The 22,516-nt window shown below is 42.5% G+C and overlaps 1 protein-coding gene across 2 annotated transcripts in view; it reads left to right on the plus strand.

Annotated features, from left to right (window-relative positions):
- Positions 1 to 22,516, plus strand: part of dpp10 (dipeptidyl-peptidase 10 (non-functional)) — a 260,752-nt gene that overhangs the window by 86,075 nt on the left and 152,161 nt on the right. Inside the window, exon 1 of one of the 2 annotated variants that reach the window (XM_086266230.1) lies at positions 17,626 to 18,328. The exons of the other annotated variant lie outside the window; for it this stretch is intronic. Coding sequence (XP_086122356.1) covers positions 18,272 to 18,328 — 57 coding nt within the window. The 5' untranslated portion in view covers positions 17,626 to 18,271. Of the gene's footprint in view, positions 1 to 17,625; positions 18,329 to 22,516 lie in introns of those variants that run through there. 2 annotated transcript variants of the gene reach the window in all.

Genomic DNA, 22,516 nt, shown 5'->3' on the forward strand with positions numbered 1-22,516 from the left:
TAGAGTTGCTCAGTAGGCCATTGCTGCAGACATTCTATAAATTGGTACACATAATTAAAATAATTTAAACTCTTTGTTTTTTAGCTTAAATAACAGTATCATCTGGTAATAAAGAGTCACCTGTTTCTTTAATGTAACTAATTGTGTTATTGCTGTCTATATTTTCTGCACATGCTTTATCAAAGTGAGAAAAGTCCCTTTGTATCTGTAAGCTTCCTGAATGTGAGGTTTGATGGATAAGGTGACAATGAAGGCATAAATGAATTAAACTGAAACCTGAGACTAAACAAACCTAAGTTCCACATCCACTCAGACTGAGTGGACTGGTATTCCCTCTGAAGAGCCTGGTGGAGGGCTATTGCTGCTGTTGCAGACACTGGCCCACTTAAGGGCCACTGGTGAGTTTCTATCTGGGCTATCATTGATCCCAAGGCAGCTCCCAGTTAATGTTTAAGCTACCTAGGGCTAGCTGTCACGAGCAACACTGATCCTCACTGATCTCATCTGCAGTCTGCCTCTCCCGTCTATTTTTGTACCCATGGGGGAAAAGTTTGCTACTCTAATTCCTTCCATGTCTGAGAAGAACATGCACACTTCTGTTAGCTCAAGCTCTTTACTCCTTTGGGGACTGAGCATGGAGGACTGTGGATATGACTCTAGTTGTAAGAGACCAGAATATTTCTTGCAGGAAAGGAGCCAGTGATGTTGTTTTGAATTTTATGTAAGATGTGAGTATTTTGCTGTGCTGCATTCCCTTCTAAATATGTTCACACGCAACTGGAAAGGTAATTTTAGCCAATCAGCATTTACTTATGATTTAAATTGTTGTGTTTCCTCAAATGATACAAGTTTTAGCTCCTTTTTGTTTTTTCTTACTGTTTTGGTATGTTTGCATTAATTTGCTTTCAGTGGAACTACCACAAACATAAATATACTATACATCATACAAAAATACTGAGCAGGAAAATGTCATATTTTGAGCAGTGAATGCGAGCGATGCTATTATAAAGTGGTTGTGCTGATTGCATGTCACCACAATAATGGCTCTCAAATTCAGTGATTCACTGAAAGCAAAGTATGAGAAATATTAATAATTACAAATATTTGCATGGTAAGAATTAAGATTGACTCAGCAGTTTATTTTGTGTAAGTGCATCCTGAATTTCAAGGCTCTGTCTGATACTACAGTTGGATCATGGCCAGCTACAAATGCAGAACAGAAAGAGCTGCCATATTTTTGATTTGAATATACCAACTTTCCCACTAAGAGACCTTACTTTGGTAGTTGGTCTCGAATTTTTGTTTTATTTCCTTTTTTTTTTCTTGTTTTTTGCTAAAAGGAAATCACAACAGTTTAGTCACTGATGACCAGCTAACCTGTCCCTTGTCTTGTGGTTTCTCTGTTGGTAAGAAGGCCAGCTCTGTATAGTTATGCCAGTGTTACCAGAGTCTTCGACCTGGACCTGACAGGCGCCAAGTCCATGACTGTAGACTGAAACATACAATGTTGGTGTTTTCTTGCTCTCGAGATCTGCTTTGAGCTAGATGGTCATGCTAACCAGGACCTTCAGCAGTGGGGAAGTGGTCATATGACAGTGCACTGAGATCGCAGAGGCTGGAGGAAAAACATAACAAGTGTCATTGCCAGTTACAAAAGTTGAGTTAGAGCTTGTCCACAGGATGAGAAATTCATGGAAGAGCCAGCAACTACTACTAGTGTTATTTATGTGGAACGAACAGCAAGAAATAAAGGGAGCAGGAGCATCCCCATGTCTCCACTACAAAGCAAATTCACTAGCCAGTATTTTCATTGTACATTATAAATATGCATCCATATTTATTGTGTTAATGTTTCACTTACACGACATGAAACTAAAGCTTGAGGATTGTGAGTTGTGTTTTACCTGCTTCTTATTGATTCGTCCATCTCCACCACCCGCCAGTCAGAGAGGGTTGGGCTAAACTACCCCAAGTGCCTGAGTTTCAAATATTACAAAAGCTTTAAAACACTTTATCAAAAGCATTCAGAAAGCCTCTGGAAAAGTATAAATTTGTATTTCATATGGAGTTCAATTAAAGAGTTGTTTTCTCGTTAGGTTTTGAATAAAAGCCTATATATTAGTTGTATTATTAGGTTCAAACAAATGCAAATATGTCCATTTGCATCTGCTTGCACATGCAAACTCCTTCATAACAGCTTTTATAATTGATTCTTCCATCTTTCAGAAAAACCCCTTCCTTTATTTTTTAAAGATTAGAATATTCTGATTGGATGGCTAATCCCTTAGTCGAGTCAGCAGCATTGCAGCCTTGAGGAAAAGAAGTATTAAGGGCTTTCACAGTCCCTGAGGGAGACCTTAAATACCTCCCAGTTTCACAGTGACAGTCTCTCGTTGTTAAACTTTGGTCTAAAGAACTTATTTTATATGACTCAAAATAGATATTCTTATGTCGTACGTGCCTGGTATAAGCAATCTATGCATTGCCTACAGGCGTTCCTGTCTTCCCTGAAAGTACATCTTTAAGTCTTAATGTCTATGAAATACACATATCAATCTAGCGCATATTTTATTGAAATAGCATATGATGCACGAGTCAGAAAGGAAGGACATGTAAACCAGTAGGGACCATACCGTGCTATTACATTAGAACAAATCAGGTTTTGCCCAATCACCTCAGAGCCTGTAGGCGTGAATATAATGAAACATCCTTATGTGCAAAACTCGTGTCAGTAATTAGGATGACTTTACACAGTGCAAGCTGCCTTAGCTTCTGAAACATTGCACCCAATGTCGAAGAATGCCTGAGGGCTTTCCGTACCCTTTACACTGTAGCCAAATTCTCGCCTACTTCTGTTGATCCATGATGCACAGAATTCAGAAACAAGCTTTTGAGAAGTGAGAATGCTGAGCGCTTCGACTTCGTCACAAGAGCAAATGAGGCAGAGTGTTTGATCATAGAGTAAGGGCTGGAGCTTCCCGTAACGACCCCGAGGCTATATTGATTTAGAATAAGGCTTTGTGTGTCTTCTAGCTGCATACATGCATAATTTGCCTTCATTATGTTTAGTGCAGGGGGCTCTTTGCCTATATTTCCAAGGCAGGTTTGTTTTTAGTGGCAGAGGATGGAATTAGGGAGAGAAGTGAGGGCAAGTGGGGAAACAAACATTTTAAATTGCAGACGGATGGCTTTGTTTTAAGTTGTAGTTTTGTGTACTTTCACTGACCCGTGCTTTAATATATACTGTGCCGATGTATGAGAGGTGGCACATGTTTACTGTAGAGTTGGCTCCATAATGTGTGGTCACAACTATTTAAAAGTGCAAAACTGACAATTTTCTATGTTTTTATTGCTTTCTTACAATTCTTCGTACCTGCGTAACTCTTCGACACGCAGCGTTTATTTGTGTCCGTTGTTAAAGCTTGAGTGACAGGCAAAAAAAAAAAAAGCTTGAGACTGATGTACCCTAGATGTTCTAGTTTTGATTCTGTATGACGTTACTGATTGTGCATATCAGTAATATGGCCATGACACAGCAGAAGGTCCACCCATATTCTGGCTTTTCTTCTGATTTTTTCTGATTTTCAGCAGATGATGACCCAAAGAGCTTCAACAAGGCCCAGCATTGAATGAACAAGGTTTATTTTGAACTGTGAGCCGTGCACAGCTACTCTAATAACGTCTAAGAATATAAATATAGTGCTAGAAATGAGTACAATAGATTGCCTAAAAAGCATATTATTTAACTAAAGTAGTTGGAGTCTCGTTTTTTAGAAAGCTGTACTCAAACAAGACAAATTAGTTCATTTGTTGATGATTTTTCAGGATTGAGCTCTAGCACAGCTGTAGCACGATGATAGAGCTTGCAACTTAGATTACATGCACTATGTGTTTCCATGCTAATGAAAGTAAATGTTCCACTTTGTTTTGTGGCTAAAATATTTTTACACAGGTGTGGAGCTCTGTGGTATACAGCATAGAGAATCTAAGCCATATAAAGCTTTGGAAACACACAATAGTTTACACGGGACAATAAGAAACACAGTATTGATAGCCTTCTGTTTTACAACCTAACAAATAGGGCTTATTTGTGTACTCAACATCAGGTGAGACTCATCTAATGGCTCTTACAAATAAGTCCTAAAGCATCTATATCAACCTGCTCAAGGCTCTAACCAGCTGCTTAAAAAATATGAGTGTGAGTGTGCTGCACTTCTGAAATGTGGCGAGCAGTATATTGTTATAATGGAGTGTGAAATGCTGGACTTTATTGATCCCTGTGGGAAATTCTAGCTTTTCACTCTCTGCCTTCCACAGTTAGTGGTTAGTTGTTAGGAATTCAGTGTTTCGGCTGAGGACACTTGGGCAGAGTGATTGCCTGTGGGTGCTTTGCTTGGGCCTATATCCAATAAAACATCCAGCTTTTCTAACATTGATCGGATGAATTTATTTGTGATGGTGAAAAAAAAGGCTTTTCGACTAGTGTTTGCTGCTTTTTTTTTAAACATAGTATATGCAATAAAAAACGGAACTAAAAATCTACCTGATTCAGTTAAAGTTTTTGGGAAAAAAGTAACACAATGCACATCTTCCAAATGACCTCTGTAGTGTAGCTATGGGAGTGCTGTAGAAAAGAGCAATATGTCCACATTAAGAGACTGAATTTGTGGCTGTTGTGAAGTAACTCATAAGTTTGTCGGGCAGAAGGCTGCAGCTTCTGTTCTGTCTCAAATTGTTTTTTGCACATATTTTGCTTTTTTCCCCACTTGCTGATTTGTTTCATTTTTACTCCATATTTCCTTTTGTTTGTTTTTTTTAACAACTTGGTTTCAGAAAAAGGTAAAATATACTCATGCATACTAAAAAGAATCATTCTTACCCCTTGCAGTTTTAGATTCCTTGTCAACCAAGGCCAAGAAACAAATTCAGAGTGATGAAAAATGAAAAACAGTTCCTCAAACGGCCACTCAAAAGCCAGCCAGTCCCTGAAAAATTTGATGTTAAAATGTCCAAATTTACAGCAGATATCAATGCGATATCAACCAGACTTGAATGTCACTGGTAACAAGGTGTTGAGTATTAGGCAAAGAAATGAAAATGTTCTATCTTGTCAAAAAAATTATAGGAGCCTGTGATATAGAATACTTTTTGAAAGCCTTGCGTTGCCCCTCATTTCTTTATATTTTGCTTCAAAAAAGCAAATGTGATGTTGAGCGAAAGTTCTTCAGGTCTTTCTGAACGACTTCCAAAGTTCTTTTTTGGATGTTTGCTGCTTTTTCACTTATTTTCAGTCCAGTCATTATACCTGGTCATCTTCAGAGGAGTGTTAGTTTTTTCAGTATCTTGCCAAAATTAATATACTTATGAACGCAGAGTAGCACTATTAGACAGTGTTTGGGGGTTGTTATGGAAAATTTAACAATAACCTGCAACACAAAGGAGCAAATGGGATTTTGAGCAAAAGTTGAGCTTGATTTGAAGTGGGTTTAATAAACACATTGCAATGTGGAGAGAACCACTCCAGTCAAACACTAGGGTGATCTCTGAATTGTGGCCACGACCTTTACATCTTACATATAGAGACGCAGACAACATTTCACAAACTCTTACATGTTGCCCCATCTCGGGGAGGGGGCTATACCTCCTCCCTCACAGAGAGAATTATGACCTTGTTTTCTCCTTGGCCGTCACCTAAGGATTTACATCTATGATAGGCAGGAGGAGTCTCACTATCTGTTTAACATCTCCCATTACAATGGCCTCACTGTGTGTGTAGAGCATAAGGCCCCTCTGTAGTGAACATACATACAACTAAGTGAGAAAGTGACATTACTATTACTAATGTGATATGATTAAATATGTGATTAATACAACAGAAAAGAAATCTGCTTCCACATCACTTCCATGCAGTAAAAGCTTTGCAATGCGACATACACAGCTGAACAATATCAATAAGGGATTGGCCTCCCCAGAACCTCAGCTTTGTTGAAGCAGTGTGGGATCATCTTGACAAAGAACAGAATGACAGCCAAGATCCAAAGATGGTCCTTCAAAAAGCTTGGAGAAATATTCCAAAGGAAAATTCAAGGAAGCTCCCTAAGAGAGTTGAGACTGTGTTGAAGAATAAAGGTGATCATACCAAATATTGACTTTAAAGCTCATTAGAAGTGTACAGACTCTTCTTTTATGTCTTATATACTGTCTATCCACATATGTTTGCAAATGTTTCAATAAATCATTGCCTTTATTTCCCGTTGTCCCAGCAAAAGTATATAAATAGAAATACAATCACCGTTCAAATACTGCTCAAATACTGGATTTGACCCCATTTTGCCTCCAGAATTCCCTTAATTCTTCATGCCACAGATTCACCGAGTTGCTGCAAAAATTCCTCAGAAATTTTGGTCCATGTTGACACGATAGCTTCACAGAGTTGCTGCAGATTTGATGGCTGCCTGTCCATGATGTGAATTTTCCTTTCCAACAGATCCCAAAGGTGCTCTTTTGGACTGGGGTCTTGTGACAAGACTGTTTGAGTCCAGTGAACTCATTGTCATGTGAAGGAAGCCAGTTTGAGGTGATTTGAGTTTTGTGCCATGGTGGTGGCCGGAAGCAGCCATCAGAAGTACACTATCATCATAAAGGGATGGACATGGTCACAAACAAGCTATGTTGTTTAAATGATGAGCAGCTGGCCCAAAGTGTGCCAAGAAAATAGCTTCCTGTTTCAAGTTCAGCAGAACGTCTTGGAGAGGTCTACATGCTGAAATGCTAACAAGGAGTTGTATAGGTGTATCTAATAACAAGGTTGGTGAGTGTAGTTAAAATACATCCTCTTATACTGAGTGACCCCCTCATTAGGATTTCATTCAGCTCATTTGATACACCCCTCGATGGTATCAACAAGCACAGCGGGATAAGACAACAGTAATAAAAGGATTACACTAGCTGCAAAAATGAATGACGTTGCAATGTCAACAGCAGGGTGCCTCGGAGCTGTATAATCTGAGCCCTGTTGCATAAAATTGACTTAATGAATTAATGTTTGCTGGATGGAGCACATCGTGTTTCCTTGTAGAGACTGAAGCTTGCTGCAGCTCAGTGTGATGGCATTTGGCCCTTAATCAGTCCACCCTCTGCATTTATCCTTTCTAAATATAATTACAGTTACAGTTACTTTGATCTATAGCTAAAGATGACAAAGCCATAATTTCTCCTACTATTCATTACCATTTAGTATATCTGTTGCTACACAATAAACTAAATAACCCTGATATTCATTTTTTAATTGCAAAAATTATGCACCATTTCTTCCACATGGGCAGTTATTGGGAAGTATTTTTCAGTATTATTCTTATGGTCACTTCAAAGGGACTACTGGTGGTCATTTGGTAGCTCTGATCTTAGATTGTCTGAAAAACTGAAATTGCTGTTCAAATATGAAAGAAAACATGGAGAAAAGGCTGCTGTTTGGCTTAGTGACTGTGTAGATCTCAAGAATGACTAATCCATAAATACACACGATCATCTTTTTTTACATTACAAGCTATAAGCCTGGATCTCTGATGGTATGGGGTGTGCAAAATATCAATTCCATGATTACTGATATCAGTCAGTTTGGCTTGGTGCAGCTACAAAACAGGATGCCTTGCATCAAGGCACTTGACAGAAAACACCAATAAGAAATACGCAGTGAAATCCAAGGTCAAAAAATGTCATTAAAAAGAATGCCAGAAATACATATGACTAAAATGTTTGGAGAACTCTGTCTTCACTTGCTTGTTATCCCAGACTGAATCCTATGGCGCCAAGATCAGGCCTCTGAGTGCATCTGTTGCAGGATTGTGGCTAAACATGGTGCTACATGACTCTGGCTGTATGTTCCAGTTCTTCCTTGTGCGATGGCATCTGTGTTTTTACTGGTTGAAACCAAACCTACACTTTGGTTGCTCTCAACATTTCAAACATATCTTTGTTTTTGAGCTTGATTTACTTCGTAATAATAGTCATTATACAGGATTTTCTTGCACCGCTTCCAAAGCTGATCAAAGAAATACGTGTGCAGTATGGCTTGGAAATAAAATCCCTGTTTTCTATCAACACTGCCCACTTTTATCAGCAGCGACAGCTTCCCTCTGCTTTTGAATGCAGAACTCAAATCCTACACTCAAGATTACAGGGGAAAACCCTCAGGAAGAAACAAATCACTCTTTAGCATCTGTCATTTTGAGTGACTTTGCATTACAAGGAAATGTCTGCTTATTGCAGAAACTAAAGAATTGTACATGAAGAGTACCAACCAAGGAAGAGCTTGACTGCTATTTATTAGAGAGTCAGAGTGGTGATATTGCTCCCCATCAGAAGTGCCAGCTGTTGCTGTAATAATGTGATGTGCTGAATGTGAGCTGCTGGGGCTAAGCCACAGAAGCAGACACTGGAGTTTGGTCATGAAACTTTCATCAGTGGTGAGGTGGCGTGGAGTTCCTGAGTGTCTGCACTAAATTGCCCCAGGGTCATAAATACTTTATCAACAGCAGACACCTCGGCGAAACACCTCCCCAGGGGCTCTCTTTCCCTCCCTCTCTGTGTCCCCACCTCTCCATCGCCTCCACACTTTCCTCTGCTCTCCACACCCACACACTCTGTCTCTGGCACTCCACAACTGTACTGGGTTGTTTAAAATAAAGTATTTCATTCTCACACTCTGGGTACCTTAAAATTCAGTTGTCACGTTTCCAATTATAATATACTCCCACACAGAATTACAGCACATCCAGAGATGTTTTTCACTCTTCATTGTTGGAGTGACATGTTCGCCCATCTCTCACAAACTGATCTTGTCACTTTTTTTTCATTACAATTCACTGCAACCCCCCCACCCCCACCCCCCAAAAAAAACACACACACACACACACACAAACATCAAACATACCCAAGCAAAACTCCAAACTTAGATCTTTTAAGGCACAGACTTTGATCTTCATGCTAGCAGTTCAGCCTAGCCTGCTTAGCTTTAATGCCACCGCCTTTATTCTCCCAGTGCTGTGCATCATGTTGTTAGAAGCAAGACACCAAGAGAGGTATTCATCCAAAGAACCTCTGCAGACCAAGCTTCTGCATGAGCACATTTATGGGGGAAGGAAAAAAAAGTGAGCGCTTGTTGTGAAGTGCACAGATTACACTCAAATCCCCTCATCAATCTGACTGCAATCAGTGCAACTGTAACTCAGCTGTGTCATGAATCCAGCTGAGAATGTGCTGGAAGTCATCAGTGACACAATGCAGATCGGCTCAGTTCAGTTTCGTGCAGTTTCTTTATATTTGTCTGTGCATGTTAAAGGTTTAAATGTTTAAAGTTTTGATAACTCTAGATAACATTCGGGAAGTTAAGGTGTCAGTGTTAATGTATACTGTGCAGTTAAATCTATTTTGGTTATGCCATGTTATAATCAGTTCGTTGAAGTATTATTTTATAGCCACAGACGGCCCAAAAGGTGAACTGTGGCTGCTACTTGTTTGTGAATTAGTGTTACAATTACAATACAGACAATTGTTTTCTGTTAAGAGCATTTACATGTGCATGTTTCAAACAAGCAGAAATTCTATGTAAATTAAAAAATGTTAAGCAAACTGAAACCCCAGTCCTAGATGGGTCACCAGTGATGTTATTATATTGATTATTTGCAAATCACTTTGAACGTAAAAACATTTGATGTTGTAGTGGAGAAAAACCTGAACTCCTGACAACAGATTCCAGATCCACAGTGAGAGAATCTGGTGGCTTCGTTATACTTTGGAAAGATGTCCCTGCAAATCAATACAACAGTCTGCTGTGTGATCATCTTTATCTGCGATCAAGCACTTCTCTCCTGAGTGGTCACTTCCAGGATGACAATACTGAAATGGTTTGATGAGAGTGAAAATGAAACAGCTGTAATGAGAATTAGCTCCTCCAAGTCTGAAGCCATAGTTCTCAGGTGGAAAAGAAAGGGTTAGGAGCTCAGTGATTCTGGTAGAGCTCACAGTAGCGCTGCTGTGTCTCCAGATCTAAAGGAAACCAGTGGGGATGTTTTAGGCTTCTCCAACTGGGTGGAGATCCCTGGGCAGACCGTGCAGACCTAGACCATCCAGGAGAGATTATGTTTCTTAGCTGTCTTTGAAGAGGGAGGTCCAGGCACCTCTGCTTACACTTCTCTTCCATGACCTGGACCCTGACAAGTGTGAGAAAATGGATAAAAGGGAGGCTGTAAAATGATTTATACGCTGTTATGAGGTCATAAGATCTCAACATATTTGAACACCTATTCTGCACCAGTTTGTGCACGGTATATTTATTGGTGGCTTCACTACTGCCATTTACAAGCCAGCTGTCAGTTTGCTTGTTGATACAGAGTGAACAGCAGTGTTGTGAGGCTGAAACGGCAAAAGTCCTCCCTAAATATTCTTTTAATTTGAGGCAACCGTGGTCATTCAGTCACATACAGTGACGGCTGTTCTGTGTTTATATTAAGATTTTTTTTAAAAAAAGAAAGAATAATGAATAATGAAGTAGTAAAACGTAACACTGTTGTCTTTTCACAGGGTGCTTATGTGCACTAATTACAAATAATATTTTTCTTTGTGAACAACATATGGTATATTCTGAAAAGTGGGAGATAAGCTCCCTGGTGTCTCTCAGATTACTGCACAGATTAGTGATATCACAATGTACCTGTTTCCACTAAACTGTAGCTCTACATAACTCCAGTAAAGTGAGGCATTAAACCACTCAAAAGTTTAACAGTTTGCTGAGTTGCTATACTGAACTTAAAACTTTAATTTTCCCTAAAAACAAAATAATTCACTTATCGATAAATGCTGCATTGTAAAGTCTAAGGAAGTTCGATCTGCCGACAGCCGACAGCCAGTTCAAACTGTATAAATATTAGCCAAAAGCTATTTACAACTAAACAGGAAATCTCACTCATCTTCCTTGGGGGGCTCAATCCGGGATAGCGGTCATGTCCGGTTAGGGGCTCTGTTGGCTCTCAGGTGACTGTTTCCTCGCGGCTGCGTGCAGCGGGGCTAGGGGAGGGTCTGTGCTGACGGACGTGGGTTACTGACCTGGTAGCCTGGCTGCCCCTGGGTGGGTCCGGGATGGGCGTGAGGTTCTGGGGGCGCTCCGTCTCTGGGCTGGGACCCGGACCGGGCCTCGGGGGCTTGGGTCCTGGTTGGTGTGTTGCCGGGGTTGTGGGCGGGTGGGTGCATGGGGGCCCAGCCCTGGAGCAGGGTGCCGCCGGTGCGTCGAGCCACCTGGGGGGCTCTTCAACTGGTGGGGGAGATTGTCACATCTTGCAGGAGCTTTCCTCTCCTCAGGAGCTCCCTCTGCAGGAGGGGGAGATACAGGAGAGGTGGAGGAAGATCTCAGCCTGGGTGTTTATTGTCTTATGTAGTCTGGAAGATGAGTGGATGGTGGGGTGGGTGCAGTTTTCTCTGTGGTGGGGTTGGGTGGACTGTCCCGGGCTCTGTGGGGCCGGGCGGCGCTGCTGCACTGGGCCCGGTCTGGATGGGCCTGGGCCCCCTTTCCCTGGCGGGTCGCGGAGTATGGGGGTGCCTACTGGGGTCAGCGGGGGAGCTGGCCCCAGGGAGGGGTCACTTGCCCCTCCCTTCCTTCCCTCCCCATCTCCAGCTGCCTCCCTCTTCCCGCTCCACCACAACCACCCACACATGCAGGGCCTTGGAGTAGGGGTATGTCACCAGGGTGCAGAGGAGGCTACCCCCCTCTGTCCCCTTCTGGCTGCCTCTGCCTCAATTTTATCCCACAACTTAGACATTCACATTACTCACACTCTCATTACACATACATATAGGATCTTGGGGGTGGGCACGATACACGGAGTCCAAAGTACCATCAGGGTGTACACCTCACCCCTGGCATCGTTGCCCACCTCTCAATTTTAAATACACGTAGACATTGAGGGCTAGCAGGAGGGACCATGCGCTTACCTGCTGCTCTCTGGCAGGTAGCTCCAAGCCCTCCTGGGTTTTAAATGCACCTTAGAACACACATGCATCAACATTACAATGAGCGGGTGGAGGGAGGTTTGGAGTCTTCTCTCACCCCCATTCTCTGCGACCTGCTGGAGCAGGGGGGCTAGGACTAGGAGGAGGAGTTGGCCGTCCGACTGCGGTCTGGAGTGTGGAGCCTTCCTGCTGCTGCGGAGTCGGGGCGGTCTGCCTCCCCCCACCGCAGGGAAAAGGGAAACACCACCTGGGTCTGGGTGCAGTTCCCCCCTCCAGGGGCGGGGGCACCTAGACCTGGTTTGTAGAGTACGCTTGGGGAGTGTGATCGTGTGTACAGCGTCTCTTTATGTCTGTCTCCACGTTGGTTGAGTGTGGAGTAAGTGCATATGAGAGCATGAGGGTGGGAATGGATGTTTGTATCTGTGTGTGCCTGTATTTCTGTGTCTATATGTCAGGTTGGGTGTCAGGCGCCACCTCTCTGGGGACATCTCAGGCCCTCCAAGGTTTGGAGGCCTATCTCCCCCTACCACCACTTCCCCTGCCAGTGGCGGACCCCCTCAGACATCGGTGCGTTGGTGGTTCTTTGTGTCCGGGGGTGGGCGTCCAGGTACACACCGGCTCACTCCTTGGTGGCCGCTTATCGGGGCCTGGAGCCTGGGGCTCGCTCGGGCCACTTCGGAGGTGGGGTTTCCCCGGCTTCTCGGCCTGGGGCTCGGTCACTCAGGCGCAGCTGGCTGCCGGCGGAGCTCACGGGCGCGTCACTGCAACTCCCCCTGGCTTCTGCTCCGCGGCTGCTGAGTGAGCCCTCATCTGGGACTCTCCTCAGCTCTTTCCGGGACAGTGGCGCAGCTGCCCCTCTGTTGGTCTTCCTTGGTCTCTTGTGTTCTGGGGGCCTCTGGATGTCTGGAGTTTTGATCTCCTCCACACCTGCTTCACGCCCTGGAGGACGGGGCTGTGGCCCCCCCACACCCTCTAGCAGATTATTACATGAAGGAACCTTTTAAAAAACAAAAAACAAGCGCGTCCATGCTCACAGGTGTACACACGGGTGATCACACCCACAAACTACACCCTTTTTGGCTCCTACCTCAAAGCACACTGTGTTCTGTTGATCTTATGTGCTGCACAATAATGTTTAACATTTAGTATTTACTGTCATATTCCCATATATCATTGTGATGTTGTTTATTCTATTACTCTTGTTCTCTTCTGCTTGCTTTCTTTTTTCTTTCTCAGCAGGTGACCCAGGTGATTGATAGATGCATTTTTTTTTTCTCTGCCCGTTCTGTTGGTTTTTGTCTTTTGCCCTTCTCCCCCGTCCCTCTTCTCAGCTGTTTCTCTTTCCCTCTTTCTTTCTCCCCTTCTTTCCCCCAGTCAAGTCTGTCCCGTATTCAGTAAGTGAAAATAAAATAAACAATAAAAGGTGAATCAAATGGACCATTACGGCAAGGCTGGGATGGTCAGTTTGGTAAAGTAAATCCGTTGGGCATCTTTCTTTGCCTTTAGACAACAATTCTGATGGCAAAAGAGCCAAACGGGACAGGCCAAAAAAAAAAAAAAAAAAAAAGGAAATCTCACTCTGTCGTTTCTGGGAAACATTGCCCCTGCTTGCATCTTTCCATTGGTTTCTAAATGCAAACACATCAGGTTTAAAATTCATTCTTTCTCAGCAACCTGTCCTTAAAAGCAGTGTGTCCATCCTGTGTTCATTTACTGTTTCGAAGTCAGCGGTATGCAATCTCATCCTCTCATCCAACCAAGTCAGAAACTCATAGTATTAAGGCTGAAAGAAACTTTGAAGATGCTTATGGAGGCTAACCAACTTAGATCCAACCTTTACCTTTAAATTAAACAATTTTCTAAAGGTTATCGCATATATTCATCATCCAAGCAGATCCAATGTGTGCATCACTCCCTCTTCCCAAACAGGCAAACTCCATTAGTCTCCCTCAGAAAGTGGTACACGCAAGCAAAGGTTAAGAGGAATTTATGCAAATGTGAGCTCCACTAATGCACTCAACACACCCACAAAAAACATGAAACAGATTTTTTTTAATTTTATGATTATCATGTCAAATTCTTTTCAGACCCAGAAACCTTTGTCTACCATCACAGATGACCGCCCGACGCTGTTTGTACGTTTGTTACGCTGCATGTTTACTTTATATTAATTTCACGTCTCTGACATTCTGAAGGTAGAGCTGCTCAAACAGAACATGTCAATATTTGAGCGTCGCTGTTTTGGGCGAGAGATATGTTTAGTCTGCCCTCGATGCGAGTGTGAAGGTCTTCTGCTGGCATTTCTCCCAGTTCCTTGAGATATTTGACAGGGGATTTACTCTGCGTTGTCACTGTGCTGGAGATGGAAGTGAATCCAAGTTCTTCTTTCTGAAAAGCAAATTCCACATTCTATGCCCTGTTTGGACTTTTACACTTAGAAAGCAACTCTTCCAGAATGTCAGGGGCCAAAATAGTCCACGGCTGGCCCCAGGACATTTGGGTTTTTCCCTGCCAGCTAATAACCTGAGTGGACAGATGTGTGGTGACAGGGAAGAAAATGAGTATTGCTAAACGTCTCCCCGAGCAGGGATTTGCTAATCATAGCATATCAACCTGAATTAGGAATATTCACCCCGTCAGGCTTTTGCTTTTTCCTAATTGTGGGCTTCATGTGTCTGTATTAAGAACTATACACAGCATTTTAGGAGTTTTAGTATTTTTGAGGGTGGTACAGGATTGTAAGCTTTTGCAAGTGTTGCTAGCTTACAACCTACGTTAGTAACCAAGCTGATTTCAGTTTCCACATCCATTTGTTTTTGGAGGTCTGTGGTACTAGAGGTGGGAGTAAAGTTTGCTCCCCTAGGCTTTGTTAGCCAGCAGTACACATAAGTATCAGGCTTGTTTCCTGAACTCTTTATCAGCCGGAGAAGATGCTGATGTTTTGACTGAGATAAGCAGATTCATCAGCAGTCTGTCAGTCAGAAATGTGATTGTAATATAAGAACAGTACTAATGGAATGCCAATTAACAACACTGTCAGTGTTTTATGAATGGTTTCTCAAGTGAATGTTGAAATCTGTGTTTCCACAAAGTCCGCTTCAGCTGGTGTAGAGTGCAGAGCTGAACGGACTGAAGCTCAAGACACAAGTTCACAATTAGTGTTGGACTGTGATTTTTCACCCAACTTCCTGGCAATTCTTATGAATAAGTGGATGTAACATTGCCAACATTTTCAAAATTCTGGGGTCTTCACTAAACGTGGAACTATCCTGGAATGTGGAAACAATTAAATTCAAAACAAACTGTTTAAAATTGTAAAGACATTTTGAAGAAGTGTGTGTGGTAAAAAAAAATCATCCCCTCAAAGCAGCTGATAAAAATCACTATCGGTGAAGATGGACTGAAGCCAGGGTCCTATGTTAAATCTACTTTTAGCACTGTTATTGTTTGGGGATCTAAACTATTCAGATCGCCACAAACTAAAACATATGGTGGTAGGTGGAAGGGGAATAGTCAGGGGCAAGAGGACATTAAATTAAATACATTTCTGTTGTCCAGAAATGTATTTAATTTTTTAAAATTTGAGGTCATATATGTGCTGCTCCCTGCTTCCCAGAACAGAGTCCGCTGGCGTGGTGTTGCGGACCTATGCTCCACCAGGAGTCTACAGGAAAACTGATTGATGTGCTGTTCAGATCTGCCGTGCTTAAAGCTGGAAAACAACAGGTTAATCCAGACCTTTTTGAGATAACAAGAGAATTTACAAAGAAATCTAAATGTGGAAATTTTATTTATGTATTTACACTCTATAGGGTTTACATTATATAAGACAAAAACATATCAGAACGTTTTTGTTGTTTTCTTAGGAAAAAAAGATAAGTAAATGATCAATTTTGCTTCTCTTAATACTATTGCTGCAGTAGCTGCACTATGTGGAACTGAAGGCTGACTTGGACTGACTTCCACTTCAAAGTGGATTGATTACTCCTGTCCACAAAATAGAGCACGCAGATCGATTTGTGTCTTTATTATAATACAAACAGACCACTTTTTCAACACTGCTATATTCCACTCCACTCCTGTCCAATGAGATATCATCTCTGCGGTTCTACAGACGGATAACAAATGAAAGATGAAAGACATCTGAGTACAGACTCTTCCACGGCGGGTCACCAAATGATTTTATGAAAATGATGATGGCTTTCACGATCACATCAGAATAAGACTTAAAAAAACAACAACATTTAAACACCAAATGCAGGAATCTCTTTTGGAAAAAGAATGGGGAGTGTATAGTGCAGTGTATTTAGTATATATCAGTATATTTTGATTCATTTTGGTGATTCATTTTAGTCTCCCGTGAGTTTTCTTTTGAAACTGTGGAATAGAAAACAGTTTGAAGGGTAATCAGTAATGCAGGGCCAGTTTCAAACTGCTGCAGGTCTGAGAGGAATGCTTGTACATCTGGAGGCTGTCCCTGGAGAATGTCGAGCTGTCAATGAGTGAAAGCAGGGATATGATTAGAGCACCATGCACACATGTCTCCGTCATTGTTGGAGCTTAATTTTGAGTTTACATCAAAGCTGTGAAAAATGGAAACAACAAACAAAAAATATTCACAAAATGCTAGAAAAAGGTGAAGTTTGATTGCCTTTGAAGAAGTATGTGTGGTTAAAAAAAAAATCAACCCCTCAAAGCAGCTGATAAAAATCACTGAAGATGGACTGAAGCCAGGGTCCTATGGTAAATATCTACTTTTAGCACCGTTATTGTTTTGGGATCTAAACTATTCAGATCGCCACAAACTACAACATATGGTGGTAGGTGGAAGGGGAATAGTCAGCCACACACACACACACACACACACACACACGCACACACACGAGCTTATTAACTGTGATTGAAACCAAGAAAAAACAGGAAAATATCTAAACACTTTTAAAGATGAAATGGAGTGATTTACAGCTTACTCGTCTTTTCTTAGCCTGTGCCTTGATGCTTAATAGCTTTAGTCGATATATTTGATTGACATTCCTGTTTAAATTACTTGTTTGATTAAAGACTTCTTTCAGTACTGAAGCACATGACATCTTCCCTCCCACCCATTGCCCGCAGTCTGGTAGATGTCAGAGTGCGTGAGAGTTATTTCACCTCACAATCCCTAACAAGCTTAGTAATTCAGCAACAGTCAAACGCAGATATAAACTATTGATCTTTGTCTGGCGCAGGCGTTAGCGATATGAGCCTTAATATCACCGCCTCTCATTCTGCCTGCCCGGCTTCCATAAAGTTGAGCGTCTAACCACAGAAGCAGACCTCGCTCTCTCATAAGCCCCGCGGTGAGCTTGATATAGCGGCGGGTTCACAGGTGTCATTTCTCCGCTAAGTACTCCAAACACCGACGCGATCGTTTCCGTGCCCTGCGCGTATTTTAACAACCGGCGGCGAGGCTTTTGTGAGCCACGCTCAATCCTCCCTTTATTGACCATTTAAGCTCCTCGCTCGCCGCCATCTGAAAGGCTCCCGTATAACAAAAGCAGCGGGTTTCTGCGGCTGGAAAGCGGCCGTCTCCCTGAGCCCATGCCCGGTGTTTAACGCACGATAACAAGCAGAGGTGGGTCGGTGTTACGCGCGCCCACAACAGTAAAGAAGAGGAAGGCTTTCAGCACCGCGGACAGCTCCTGTGTGCACCTTTCAGCACATGATGCTAACACGTCAGCCGAGACAGCTCGCACTGTCTTTTTGTCTTTTTTTTTTTTTTTTTTTTTTTTTTTGAAACTTGGGTCCTGCAAAAGCATCCCTCCCCGGAAACCATCACAAGACCACTTGAACACTCCCCTCCTCCTTCCCCTCCTCCATTCCGTCTTGGGCTATATCCTCCAAAATACCAACATCACTGAGAGTAGACAGGGAGAGAGGCCAGACACCCCGGAGAAGTGTCAGGCTGGTAAAATGTGAGAACACTCCGTCTTTCTCGCTTCAGCAAACGAGCGTGTCCGAAACTCTCCTCCCTTTTCCCGGAGGGGGGTTGATGTGAACGCACAGGGCTGCGTTGGCTTCTCGTCACACGCTCGCCAAGACCTCGCACATATTCAATCGTGACGGATTCGTCCCTTCGCTCCACCACTCCTGTTTAAGATTCCGCAGTTGACAAGACGGCGCCTTGCCCTCCCCGCCTCTCTCATCAGACTTATTTTGCGCCGAAAACGGGATTCTGTCCGCTTTTCTTTGGGATTCGACCAAGTTTTCCCTTCCGAGGAGTTTTACAATGACAGCTACCAAGGAGCAGCCGAATCAGAGACAGAATCAACCGCAGCAGGATGAGGTGGGCAACTGGCTTTTTCTTTTGACTTCCACTTTACCCTTGTGCTTTATGTTAAACTCTGCGGGATAACCTGTTCCGCAGCCCGTTCTAGCTTTAGGGTTTAAGGTCTGCTGAGAGGCCACCGCTGTGGCCACATCCACTAAGTGAAATGTGTAAAAATTCAGTGGCCGATCGGCTCCCCCTATCAAGCAGCATCAGCTTTCTGTGCAGATAATGAGGCTGTGGCTCCAGTGCGAAGGGGCTCATTCAAGTTGGGTGCTGCACGTAGCAGCGTCGAATTAATCGTGTCGTCGCCAGCTGTGCGCGGAGCTTATTGTCAACTGTCAGGACTGGGTCACAGAAAGCTTGAACGCCGTGGGCACACGCGCTGTCAGTGAAGGGGGAGAGATTGAGAGAGGAGCACTGCAGCTTGGGCGCATTGTAATTCAGCCGTTGCCTCCTGTCAGCTGCCCCCGACACCTTGAAAGAGAACAGTCCTGGAAAAATCACTTTATAAGGGTGGGGAAAAGAGCGCAATGTGCTTATTTTTCTATCTGCAAGACGCACATCAGCTCTACCTGATGTTCTCATCAGCTCATTAGCCTGCAGGGGTTAAACGTTCTCGGTTTGGCACCTTCACACAGGTGGCGTTGCGCACTGCAATGCTTTTTTTTTTCAGGGCAATAAGATCAAGACTGCAACTTGACAACCACGCACGTGGGTTTGCGCCAAACCGCTGAGGCTAAATCAGCTGCAATTAATGATCACCATCAGTTTTCTATTCATCCATCAGTTTGCTTTTCAATTAAAACAAATGAACAGTTCTATGAATGATGCAAATTCCATCTGTTTCACCCCGGGCTTTCCTCTGAGAGGTCCAAATATATTCTGGGTGCTCTTAATTGAATTCAGTCATGTAGTCCTATTATTCTAAGAAATCAAAACCTCGGCCTCATAATTGAGTTTCTGTGCCTGAAATATTAGAAGGCCTCATGAGATGTTGGTGAAGTATGACAGCTCACAGTTTTCTTTGCTCCATCCTCTATACTTAAAGCGCAGTGGATACTACTCAGTAGGGCTCTCAGGCTAATTCAAACTCATGTTGTTGATTTCATGTGTGAGCACTGACTACTCATTTGATTAGGGATGATATTGTGTACCATATGTTCATAAATGCCAGAAGTTGTTAAGCCTGCAGGCAAGCTGACTGTGTTGGTGCTTTTATGAAGGCATTTCTGGCGTGTTTAAAAGCATTCAGTAACATAGTGGTGACTTCAAAGCAGCAACAGCATGAAGATATATAAGTGTGTAAGAATCACAAAGTCAGGTGATGGTATTGTGAGCAAAAATGTCAGTGAAGTGAAGACAGTTTGAAAACACTCTGTGAGTTTTTCGAGCACTTTGTGTTGGGAGCTATTGCATAAGATTTGTGCAGCAGGCCGGCGTCATGTTTGCAAGCATTGGGGGTGAGAGTAGTGCCTTAGCTGAGCCAAAGCTATTACTGTCCCAGGCACTGTCAACCCACAGTGAGTATGTATAGCTCTTTGGCAGGCTCTTAACAGGGTAACTCTTCATCAAAGTTGCATGAAGATGCTGAGAGAATTACAAAAGGGGAAAAGACGAAGGTGTCTCTAAATAATGGGTGAAGGAGAAAAGTGGGCCCTAAGCTGTTTTTTAAATGCAAAGTGGAGGACCGGCAATTCTCTTTTCATACTCTGCCTCTCTTTACCACAGTTGAGTCCATTGTTGTTGCATTAAAAGCCTTTTTTTCTCTTTCTTTTTTGTGGTTTTGTCATTCTGACAAAAAAAGAGAAAAAAGTAAAAGAAAAAAACCCCACAACTAGCCACACAAATAACACTGGTGGGAACTGTGTGACGCAAATCCATAAAACTCTCCAGCTTTTCACTTGCTTTTTTAAGATATCTATTATTTTGTCCAGAAGGATGGCAGCCAGCTTGTTTTTTTTTTCCTCCATCATCCAACAATTTGCAGCAATTTGCAAGAACCACAAAAATACCTCTATAACCAAAAATCTGACCCTTCTCTTAAATATCCATCTGTGCAAAAAGCCAAATAAAAGTTTTCAAAATTCAGATACATGAAGAAAAAAAATACCTGGGAAAAGACATCATCTCATTCTTCATGTGTGTTTTCACAGACATGACTGATGTGTCGATTTTTTGTTGTTTCCAAGGACACATAGTCGCTTTTAAAGGATTCTGACAGATTTCGGTTTCTCCTACAATAAAGTGGATATATATTATAGTTCTTGGCATGTTAATAATCCAGCTAGTCATTCTGATGTATGGTTATTGGTGTGTGTAGGTAGTAGCAACTATTGTCCCTGTTACAGACTGCAACTTAGTGTATGTGATAAAATGCAAATAATAAAGCTGACTTTAGAGTGGTTTTGGCTTTGGCTTAAATTCTATGAATTTTCTCAAATGCTTTCCAATGCTGTTAACATTAATGTAGGAATCAGGTTTTCAAAAAGGAGAATGTGTGCATGAAGAAACAAACAAACAAAACCCCCAAAATGAAACAATATAACTCATTCTGTTCTTCCCCATTTTAAGGAGAATGGGCTACAACTAAATTTCAGACTGCAGGACCTTCTGCTATTCCTGGTAACTGTTAGAGTTTGCCCCCTCCTACTTCTGTGTCAACACAGCTGAAACAAGAGACATTTTTTTAGTTCTTAGAACTCCATTTTTATTATTCCCTTAGAGTAATTACTTTCCCGTCATAAGCATGACATAGGTGTACTGTGACCAGTCCAAAATTAGCAATGTACACTGCAGCTTTTAGCATTTTCATTAACACTGGAACAAAACACAGGGAAATGAATCAAGGGAAGGCTTTACTGAGCCTGTAGCCAATGAGAGAAGCACTATGCATGTGATTTTTCACTCATCAGAAAAGTATTAGCTTGCAATTCCTTTCAGCTTGCAAAGCCACAGTGAAGCAACACAGAGAGAAAATGAAAGCAGGATTGGAAGAAAGTAAAACATGAGGTGACATTGAATTATCAGCGACTGGCTGGCTGTTATATCTGATCAGAGTTCCTATTAGCAGCTCAAATGCAAAAAAGAAAAAAAAAGAAGGTATTCAACTCCTGAAGGACCCCCCTTATGGGTATTTGTGCCCACCAAAATTCTTTGGTCTGGACTAAAGTGTTTTAAGATGCTGACTGATATGCTGGCTCTCTAAGCCATTATGTGCTGTTGTGACGAGCCGTTCTTATGCTGACTGTTAAGACCGAAAACAAAGCAGTTCACTGGGATTTGAGACAACTCTGTTTTTCTTCATTTTTATGTGTTTTTCCTCTGTGTGCTGTTTCAAAGACTGGCAGCTTATACACTGGAAATCGTTTGTCCTATGGTGATCATTTTATGTTCTGGACTGATGATTTGTTCAGGTGCACATGATACACTGACTATAATGACTGTATAAATAAATGTTTTTAGTGATTGACCTTGATAGTCATAAAAAGCGTTATAGGCAGAACATCTTAACTATTTTTGCTTTGCTTTAAAGAGAATACATGCAGTCAGCCAACTGTGAACGGGAGCAGTGGAGCAGTCTTGGCAGTGAAACCATACAGTGTGGCCAATCCCTCTTTAGTTTCACTGCAATCTTAGAACAAACTGACTCATTTGACATTGGCTGATCTCACGCTGTGCAGCCTCCTTTAACCACACACACAATACAGGCTGACTGAGAGGTTGACCTCTCATTGCGACCCTGTAGCCAGCTCAGACTCTGTGCAGTCAGTGGGGTGTATAGACTCAGCACCTGGCCAGACAGAGTGTTCCCCTCGGCTTTGTTAATGGAGCCGTTGCTGTCTGTGACTGGTACTAGAGGCGAGCGTTAGGAGAAAAGGATGCCTACCCTATTGTGATTAAGAGGTGTGCTTGCACATGCTGTGATCCGGTGGCCCGGGAAACTGTAATTCACACTAATGGAGAAAATGTCCTGGACACTGCTGCTGCTGCTTCAGTGGCCTCAGAGACAGTTACTGAGAGAGGGAAGAACAAAAAAGAACAGGTTGCAAGGGAACTCGTGAGCATAGGTGGACAAAGAAAAGGAAATGTGAAGGAGGCAAAGAAGAGGGGGAAGGTGAGAAGACAGGGCCGGTTGTGTAAATGACAAATGGATTTAAAGAGGATCACGTGGAAGATGATGATGTGTGAGATGAAATGAAGTGA

Source organism: Aulonocara sp. 'chitande type north' Nkhata Bay, linkage group LG16, assembly GCF_057382095.1.
Source record: "Aulonocara sp. 'chitande type north' Nkhata Bay isolate Kocher_YH1m ecotype deep benthic linkage group LG16, A_spYH_male_GT1.1, whole genome shotgun sequence".
In the NCBI taxonomy this organism is placed as follows: domain Eukaryota; kingdom Metazoa; phylum Chordata; class Actinopteri; order Cichliformes; family Cichlidae; genus Aulonocara; species Aulonocara sp. 'chitande type north' Nkhata Bay.